We start from the raw sequence: 10,433 nt of genomic DNA, 5'->3' as shown, positions 1-10,433 counted from the left end.
ATTTCAAAAAATAAACTTTGCTGATTTCAGTAGTTACGGCTGAGGTACCTTCACTACCGGAAAATGGTTCTCCGATTTTAACTCTTATCTTATAATATTGCGGGTTGTTAATATACAAGTTGGAAAGTTCAGTAGTTTGCCACAACTTTAGGGAAGGGAATAATATGGTAGCACACCGTTTGGCTAAGGAATGCTGACAGTTGGCCAAGGCAGAAATTAAATCTTTTTATGCAGTCCCACCTTGCTTTGCTATGGCAACTATGTCAACGGATAAGTTATGATCTTTTTTGTGTTAAAATCATACAACAATAACATACCTAATATATTCTTACAATGTGGAAGGATAATGTGTACGTTGAACTTATCATTACCTTGTGAAGGTAGAGAGGTTGTTTTCAATAGGTAGTAGCGTAACCACATACATTGAAGGGTACTGAACACCCTTCATCGAAAAAATATATATTGTGTATATAGAAATTTATATTACGTATATAGGTCAAAAATTATTTTATATGAGTATATTAAATCTTGAACATCTTTCGTGAAATTTCTGATTTTGTTACTTCCGACACACCTCGGCTAAAGAAAAGCATCTCTCAACAAGTTTGAAAAGAAAAATAGCCACATCGAAAATAATAAAGCGATGTTAAAACCATGTTAGATACAAGTTAATGCCTTGTAAAAAAGAGATTGTGCGCGGTGATTAGTTGTACATTCTAACAAAGGAATTTTAAAGAAAGAATTACAAGAAAATACACATGACTTCATACCATAATAAAAGTGGCTCATGTTTTTAAGTTTTACCCTACCTAGTCCATATTGTACATATTTTAATAGCAATGATAAACTCAAAATCTGTGTTGTTACAATCATTGTTTTTAAAAGATATGAAGTTAAATATGTATTCTCACAACCATTGCTTTCACTCTCTCTTCTTCTCACATCTTCTACATATGCTTCAAGAAGCTGAGTATTTTCTGCTTCCCCCCCTGTATTACCTGGTTGCAATGTAAGAAAATTAAAAGGCAGAAGTCCACTATTGAAGGTCATTCAAAGCTTTGCTTTCAAAAATATGATATTTTGAGTTTGTTAGTTGTTTGGATTGGATGTTGTTCTAATTGATTGCAAATATCAAAAGGAGTTCAAGATTTAAATTTGAAGTGATTTGGAGTAGATTTGAGCAAGATTTGAGTTAAATTTCAGAAAAGACGCAATGAAGAAGACGGATCAGTTTTTTGCATAATTTTGTATAATCTTGAATAATAGTGTATATGAGTGTATAAACACATCTTATACACTATTATACACTTTTATACACCTTTATACAAACGTCTGTTGACGAACTTCTTCCACGATTTTTAGTTGCAATTCTTGTTCAAAACCAGTCCAAATCTCCATTAAATGACTTCACATTTTATATACAACTTCCTTATACTATTTCTAACAAGTTTAAATAATACCCACTCCAAAATTCTCACGAAATCAAATTTAGAATTTAAACCCACATATTTAAGCTTGTTAAAAATCTAATCTTCACTACCCAAGTGGATTTGCTTTGTTGAACTAATATTTGAGTCACAATTACTGATTCAAAAGTTAACTTAAAAGCTAGAGCAATATTTTTTAAAAATTAAATAGTAATTTCGAGAACCTATTGGAGTTCAATGTTGAGTATTAGCCTATTATTTTTGGGCTAGTTGGTTGTAAATTGAAGAAATTTTTACCCCTATAGCAAAGGTTAACACCTTATTTATTTTAAATAAATACCATTTTAAAAAATTATATTATATAGGTACCATTTAATGTTTATAGCAAAATATCTAATTTTGATTACCTTCTACCCCTAAGTCACTAAATACGCTTTTCAGTTACACTATTTTTTTTTCTCTCTCTACTTTGATACATGTCATTCTCTTCCCTATTCCCCGAAAACACGACGCTCAATCTCAAAATTTCTCTCACCCACATCACCTACCATGAGTCACAAACGGTGCTTTTGCCTCTTTTTGTTCTCGTATTTTTCTCCGCAATCGGTAATCCTTTGTACTGTTTTGAGCCTTAAATTTCTCTAATTAGGGGACTTTGCATCCATGACCAAGAACCTTGACTCATCCGCTGTCGAATTGATGGGATCCTTTGCCACAAAAAATGGCTCGCCGCCAAAGCAGCCTTATCCAAATAATCGGTACCCACTATGCAATCGCGTCGATCAGCTTATGCTATTGATACGTCCAATTTTGCTATGACTGCTATATTTGGCATAGGGTCTCCAATGGCTGCATATTCATACATGTTGGGAAGAGTGAGATTCAAGCTTTTTGCTCGATGGCGGATTCGTCGGAAATTAGGGTTTGTTCTTGAACAAAGACGACGGAGTTTGGGGCTGAACAACTTGATTTTCTATTAATATATTTCAATGTATCACGCTGTATTTTCATGTATTTCATTGTATTCATTGTCTTTTTTTTCATTGTAATTCAATGTATCTCGCTGTATTCCATATATTTCATTGTATTCACTATCTTTTTTTAAAATTATATTTCAATGTATCCCGCTGTATTCTATGTATTTCATTGTATTCACTGTCTTGCTATATGCCATGAATATATTCATATATTTTTTTAATTAATATAATTTATGTATTCAGATGTATTATATAATTTCTCTATAGATTGCTATGTTTTTGGGGTATTTTTCGGTTAAGAATCTTTATTATAACTAAAAATACAAAATTTGTGTGTTGTAATTGAGTTTGTTGAGTTATATTAGGAGTCTATTATGTTAATTGATTCACTTTCCGTTTAAAAATATTGTAATCTCCTGTTTCACGCCATGAATACAGTCAAATACAATAATCTGTTGCCACTGTATTCATGAATACAGTAGCTTAAATACATCTTATAACAACAGAAAACGTATCTACAATCCGTAATATAGCAAATGGTATATATAGATAGCTAATTACCACTAAAAGATAATGCTTTATAAAAATTTCTCTAAATTAAAATATGGGCTATAAAATTGAAAAGTAGGGAGCTCAATTATTCTTATGTTAAATTTTCCTAATTTTAAAAGACAAGTTAAAATGCGATGCGTAAAAGCTTTTCAAATGTGTTAAGGGAATTTAATACTAGTTTTTATTTGTATAAAAAAAAATATTGTAAAAACGGGTTCAGTTGAACTCTTTCCTTATTTTAAGCTTCGCTGATTGTGCACCAAATATTATACTTAAAGATTTTTGAGCCTTACCTAGCTACAACTATTATCTGAACGAAGTAAAAAAATGCGATCTTTGTAGTATAGTAAAATAAATATTAGTACCTTAATTGAATCGATCATGATCCAATCTGTTTATCAACATATATTTTTATCTTTTACATGTTAAAGACATCTTTTCTCAGCCGAGGAACAAAATAAGATCATTTCGTTCCATTTTTAGTAAATTATTAATGGATATTTCATTAATAATTAGAATCGCCATTAGAAATCTAGTAGTAGTATTTTTTTTATTTTGGAATTATTTCAATTGAATTTATTTCGATTATTTTAGTTTAGATTATTTAGTATTTCGAATTTTATTTAGAATTTTCTTTTTTTATTTATAAATAAAAAAAATAAAAAAATAGAAATAATAAGGAAGAGTGGTTTTTTTGAAATTAAAAAAAAAACTTATAAAAAGTATTTTGATCTTCGGGGAAATAGAGGTTGGCCTAATTTATATCAACCCTTAGGTAGTCAAGAAAATTTTAGGAAACTGAACAGACAACCTAACATGTTATTGTTTTTTTGCCTCTCTATTTCCCCAACTAATAAGCTCACCAATATTCTCTTTAACATATGGACTGTCCCAACTGTTTCATGAACTGCCTAGTTAGCGTTTAGGCATAGATGTAGTTGAAACTTGAAAAAATAATTTTTGAAATAGTTTTGAAAAATTATTTTTGGAAATTGAAATTATATTTGAACATGCATTTTATTTTTAAAAAAATTGAAGTTTTGTGAGTGGGAGAACAAGTTTCACCCAAAATCTACCCTAAACTAGATTTTGGGAACTTGAAAAATAATTTCAGAAATTTTTCAAAAATAAATCATTAATCTATGAGCAAACAATATTTTCAAAAAAAATTTGAAAAAATGTTGCCAAAATGTACTAATTAAAAGGCAATTTTCACCGGGACAACTTTGTATTCCTCAAAAAAGTAACTTGTAATTTTAGTCTAATAAAGTCCGAAAGGGTTGACTGAGTGGTTTTCTATATGGGAGATCTGTGATTGATTTCTCTTACTTGTAGTCTCCTTAGTCAGAGCTCGTCGCACCGGGCTTGCATATTGCGATTTACATATCATGTGTTGTTTGTGAGTTATTGCATAGTGAGCAGATTATCCAGTGCGCATCCGAAGGGTAGCGGCTGCATGTGTTTGCTGGAAATTTCAACAACAATAAGGCTAGTATAATCCCACAAGTGAGGTCTGGGAGTGAAGTGTGTACGCAGACCTTACCCCTACCTTGAAGGTAGAGTGGTTGTCTCCGAAAGACCCGTGACTCAAGAAAAGATGAAAAGAAAGGAGTAGCAACAAGCAGTAACAATAGCAATATATCCCTATGAAATTTTTCAATAAAAAAAAATTTAGTGTAAAAAAAAAAACTTTTAATTATATCACGTTCAATCTAAATAGAAAAAGAAAAAAAATGAAGAAGAAAGATTGAGTGACCGAGTGTTGATATAAAAAAAATAGCAATTTATTTTACTTCACTACATCAGGAAATTACACATCTCAATGTCGAATATTTTCAGAAATGTGCCTCTTCTTAGGGAAATTCGATGTGACTTGACTCTGTTTTAACCATAAATATGGGGTGCCCCAGATGTAAATCCGACCCACTTACGTACGACATCGTTTCCTTGCCAGATTAATAAGTTTCCCAGATTTGAATGAATAGCAATCAATCCGCTGAGCGTTGACAGTTGAGAATCAAAACTCAGTGTCAGATAAACAAGAATGTGACACTGTTGACTGTTCTGTAGCAGATCTAATAGTAGTTCATCTAACTCACCTACACCAATTAATTACTCATAATAAGCTCTCTCTTCAAATACCCAATTGGAATTATTTCTATTTCTTCTCAAAGTTTGTTTCTTTTAGAGTTTTAAGCTTTTTGGAGTGCTTCAATGGCTGGAGTTTTATCAGCTCTTAGACGTGTATACCTCACCCTTTACAATTGGATTGTCTTTTTTGGATGGTATGTTCAATGCCCACTTTCTTTCTTTTTTTTCTTTTTTTCTATTATTATTTTCCATTTGCGTCCGTTGTCCTATTACCGTGTTGATGTTATTATTTGTTTATTACTCCCTTTTCTGTTTTTGAGCCGAGGGTCTACCGCAAATAGCCTCTCTACCTTCGTAAGATAGGGTTGTACTTTTCCGACTCCACTTGTGTGATTTCACTACATTTGTTGTTGTTGTTATTGTTATTATTATTATTGTTTTTTTTTGTTGTTATATTATTATTTTCTCTAGTCCCACACTACATTGGCATCTAAGAGATACAGAGGCGGACCCAGCATTTGAACATTGTGGTTCCGAGTTTCGAAACTTATTATTTGTTCTTATTTTAGTGGATTTTTAAACAGATAAAATATATGTTGGTTGATTGATTGATTCGAGCCAAAGCTATTGGTTCGAGTGAACTATATGAACTTTCTGGGATTGAAATTTTGTTTGTTGATTGATTGATTTGCTGTTGGTTTTGATTTTTGTTTTTAAATTATTAGTTAACTGCGGATTTGATTTCTCTCTGTTTACTACTCTGATCTTTCGTGCATATTATAAATCGGGTAACTGGAAATGCAGGTTTCAAGTTTTTTATCTTGCCGTGAAAACACTGAAAGAGTCAGGGCATGAACATGTTTATGATGCTGTAGAGAAGCCTCTGCTCTTAGCTCAAACCGCAGCCATTTTAGAGGTAAACTCCCTCCAAGGCTATGCTTTTAGGATTTAAATTATCCATACTGACAGTGTAAAGATTATTTTACGCTATTAGTGAATTTTTACCTGTAATAGCAGGTCAGTTGTCATTTTTACGAGATCACCAATTAAAAATTTTAATTACGTAATAAATGACCTGATTATGTAAATAATTTTTATACTATCCGTGCATAGAACTTAAACTCATATTTTTATAATCAATTCATAACTGGCTTTTTTTTGTTGGGGGGGGGGTGAGGTGGGGGAGGGGGTTGAATGCTATTTACATTCTGTGTAAATGTTGGGTATGATATATGATAGTTGATAAAAGTGGTTGATGATACATTAAATTCTCCTCACTCATATTGCCTTCATGATTCTGTTTTCCTAAAAGGTTGAATCTTTAATGGGTATGAGAGATATCTATTTTAGGAAAGTACACCAATTAGATCTGCTTTCATTCAAAGATGTTGGTTCAAATCTGGCAATTGTAAAGGGATGTAGCTGAAAGATGTTAGAGTGAGTTAGTATTTGGCCAGAATAGTCAGTTAAGTGTAGTGTTACTAAAAGCAGTTTTTGGGGAATACCCAAAAGATAATTTTTATGTTATTGCAAATTTTTCGTTTTTCAAATTTCTGAACTTTTTCTTTTGTAAAATGTGAAAATAATGCACTAATGAAGCTTGGTGGAAAAATAAACTCTAAAAGAGGATACCTACTTTCATAAGATCTCTGTGTAATGACAATGCTTTTTTTTTCTAATCGTTAATTATAGTTACTTAAATCTAATGAATGAACAAGAGAGAGTTCGGAACTTGATAATGATAATTGCTCACCCTCTTGGATATCCTTCTTGCAACTCACATGTAGTTAAGCTCTGTTAGCTGAAACCGACAAGTAGTTAGTTGTTTGTGCCGTAACCCATTCTCTTATTACATACTTATGGATTTTCTTAATCAGTTTTGAGGTAACTAATTGTTGCTGAGAAAAAGTGATATTATTATTTTTTGTTTGGTTTTATTATCATTAAATGCAACGGACTGGGATGCTAACTTGTTAATTTCTTTTTCGCATGAACTACGGAACAGATTCTTCATGGTTTAGTGGGTAAGTTTATTTGATCACAAGCTTAAATAAGCCCGCGAGAAGATTTTGCACTTAAATAACCTTTTCTTTTTTCTTCAACCTTAACTAGGTCTGGTAAGATCTCCAGTATCAGCTACTCTTCCACAGATAAGTTCAAGATTATATGTAACCTGGGGTATTTTATGGAGTTTCCCTGAGGTTAGCTTGATTATTTTCCTCTAATTTCTACACGACAATGTAAAAGTATTTTTTGCTAATGAATTGGATTGTCGATGCAGCTCCGGTCTCATATGCTTGTCAGTTCTCTAGTGATTAGCTGGTCTACAACGGAGGTGAGCCTTGCTTACATGTTCTGTTCTGTTTCATGTTAATATGCTTATTTATTGTAACTTGAGTTTTCAACTCTCCTGACAATAACTGCAATAATCGGAGCATCAATTTATTAATCAGAAAAGGAAAAGATATCAGTTGTCTCACCAGATATGCTCTTTTCAAGACCTTATTTACTATACTTAGTTGAAGAATTAAGAAAAGAGAACATTGAACAACTGAAAGTAAAACTCCGAGGCTTATGGTGGTAACAAGAAATTGTAAGTGTAGAGAAATTGTATTCCACCATTCCTTGTTGCAGTGAATCCATCGTATTATAATAAACAATTGAAACAGATTAAAGATGCCTCTAAATTTAGGTGGAGAAGATATTCTTAACTGCGCCTTGATTCTGTTTATTCTTTACTTGTAAAAATGTCACAGTATGCATAGCTGAAGAACACCTTTTGCCATATAAACCATTGAGATTACTATTTTCTTCTCATTCTTTTCTAGTCTTATATAGCTTTACATTAAGTTTTGAGTTCTCAATGAATTGGCACTCAAATGATTTTGATGGATGTGCTTCTGTGCTTCGGAGGTAACAGTAAGAGCAGCGAGCTTTTTTGGCTAGACAAATGACAAGATATAGATTCTTAACAACATCTGACCTCATATGCATTTATTTCTATCTTTAGGAAGATTTGACCGTTCATGATTGTAAGACGGTGGTTTCCAGGCCAGCTTGCACACAAATCGACTATTCCACCGAGTCTTGATGCATTTGTTTTCTTCTGAGGTCTAATAGTCCACTTAATCATAATTTAACTAAATATATCTTTCAGTTATCCTTGCTCCATGTAGCTAATGTAGAAGCTTGTAGTTCAGACTTAAGCATCCTCATAACCTCAAAAAATTTGTGAGAGCACATTAGACTGACTTTGTCACTGCGTGATGCATGTATTTGAAAGTGCTTGTATCAGTATTCTCCTCCCACTCTTTCTGTCCACTAACTTCTCTCTATATCTGTTCATAACCATGCCAGTTCATGAGTGCTTAAATGGTCGTATTCATATATAAGAGTTGTTTTGATAAGTATAATCTATTCATGTGTAAGTAACATGTTGATAATTGGTATAATCTTTGTGCTCAAACTTCAGATCATCCGATATTCATTCTTCGGGACAAAAGAGGCATTCGGTTCTGCACCTTCCTGGCTCTTGTGGCTAAGGTATGATCCGTTAACTTTGCCAGCATGGTAAATGAGTTCGTGTGATAAATGGGTTGGGGCTAAACTGGTGTTAACAAACCCATCAACCCAAGTTTGACCCATTTAAAATGAACCACCTGTTTTTCTTTTTCAAATAACAATCCAACACAGAGACTCATATTCTTATTGATATCATAGGTTAGCGCAACAATTTTTTTCCTAAACACAGAAACAACCATTTGAATTTTCATTTGAGTTAGCCTGTTGGTCTATTAGTTATGGTTAAGTATCCAAAGAAAGATTCACTTTGGAAGAGAGGTAGCCAGTGATTGAGTGATAAGTTGATCGATAACATACAAACTGTGAAATAATTGACAAGAAATAGGAAAGAGAAGGAAAAGCAATTAAGATGGTTTCACAAGTGTGTCACACTGGCACTATGGGACTAAAATACAAACTATTATATGAACGGACAGGCCATCGGATTTGCGCCCATTTTTTCTTCTCTAGTAGTGGCAAATGCCTTCTCTAGCAGGTTCTTTTTTAGTCTGATTTGCACCTTAAAGACCGATCTTTAGGTATTGATTTTATTCCTGCAGGTATAGTACCTTCATGTTGCTGTATCCTACTGGCATCACAAGTGAAGTTGGTTTAATATACAGTGCCCTGCCTTACATCAAGGTACCGAGACAACATGTCTCCCTTTCGATTCATACAAGTTACAGTAAATAAGTCATATACTGAAATCTTCATTAGATTCTGTCATTCTGAAGAGTTCGAGAATTCCTTTTTTCCTTTGAATATTTTCTATCATATAGTATTTATTTTTTGGTTTAACAAAATAAGTTGGAAATTCTGCACCCTCTCCCTCCTGTTCCGAAATAAAAACTGATTTGCTTTATAGTTTTTATCTTAGCTTCTCAGAGACACTTGGACGTAAATTTCTGCACCTATATATACCTAGTTTCTTGGGCCCTTCTAATTGGAATTCTGTTCCTTGCCTCGGCTTCTAATTGTTCTATTTATATGTGTGGGGGTCTGTCTTCTAATCGAACTATATTTTTCCAGGGATCTGAGAAGTATTCTATTAGGATGCCAAACAAATGGAACTTCTCTTTTGATTACTACTATGCAGGACTTGTTGCCCTCGGTATCTATGTCCCAGGCAAGTATCCTTTCACTAAAATATCTCCTTCTAGGCCGCAAATGCATGCTCATTTCTTTAACTTTTCGGAGTATTCCTTTCTATTTTAGATTTTGATTAGTTTGCTAAATGCTATGAATTCATTAGATGATATTCTGAATTGCAGGTAGTCCTCACATGTATGGTTACATGCTCGGACAGAGAAAGAAAGCTCTCTCCAAATCGAAAAAGGAGTAGACTTAATCAAAATGTAGCTGTTAGGGATTGTATTTTTGCAAGTGATTTGTTCTGAATCAATGTATTGCTACTGTTTTCATGTTTATTTTATTGATTTAAACAATAGAACAATTTGCATTTCTCTTGCTGAGTTTTCATTAGAGCTAAACAAAGGATTTACTAAAGTTGGTATAAATGATCAGAGAAGGTTAGTAATTCTCAAAACAACAAAGAAAGTATAATTAGACAACAACAGTAACAATAAACCTTGTGTAATCCCACAAGGTTTACACGCAGACCCGTGAGGTCTGGACAGGCTAGTATCTACGCAAACCTTATTCCTACTTTATGAAGGTAGAGATGCTATTTACGATACCCTCACCTCTGGAAAAAATGTAAAATTAGACAAAAATGAAAATAAACCTTATTCCTACTTTATGAAGGTAGAGATGCTATTTACGATACCCTAACCTCTGGAAAAAATGTAAAATTAGACAAAAATGA

The 10,433-nt window shown here is 32.8% G+C and overlaps 1 protein-coding gene across 2 annotated transcripts; it reads left to right on the top strand.

The window, feature by feature from the left end:
* The first annotated feature begins 4,760 nt into the window (after nt 1–4,760).
* Nucleotides 4,761–10,071, top strand: LOC107761121 (very-long-chain (3R)-3-hydroxyacyl-CoA dehydratase PASTICCINO 2). Of its 2 annotated transcripts, none has more exons than XM_016579292.2 (9): nt 4,761–5,241; nt 5,852–5,963; nt 7,053–7,071; nt 7,160–7,248; nt 7,329–7,382; nt 8,520–8,590; nt 9,169–9,250; nt 9,638–9,734; nt 9,880–10,071. In XM_016579292.2, exons 1-9 carry the CDS (start codon nt 5,171–5,173, stop codon nt 9,948–9,950), a joined length of 666 nt encoding a protein of 221 aa, XP_016434778.1. In that variant the 5' UTR covers nt 4,761–5,170; the 3' UTR covers nt 9,951–10,071. The 2 variants fall into 2 exon arrangements, with proteins under 2 accessions (XP_016434778.1, XP_016434779.1); XM_016579293.2 differs by having other exon boundaries at nt 9,638–9,738; nt 9,884–10,071.
* Nucleotides 10,072–10,433: the final 362 nt, after the last annotated feature.

This window comes from Nicotiana tabacum, chromosome 16, assembly GCF_000715075.1.
Source record: "Nicotiana tabacum cultivar K326 chromosome 16, ASM71507v2, whole genome shotgun sequence".
NCBI lineage: Eukaryota > Viridiplantae > Streptophyta > Magnoliopsida > Solanales > Solanaceae > Nicotiana > Nicotiana tabacum.
The sequence above is the reverse complement of the archived record's forward strand: the minus strand, read 5'-3'. Positions and strand labels throughout refer to the sequence as shown.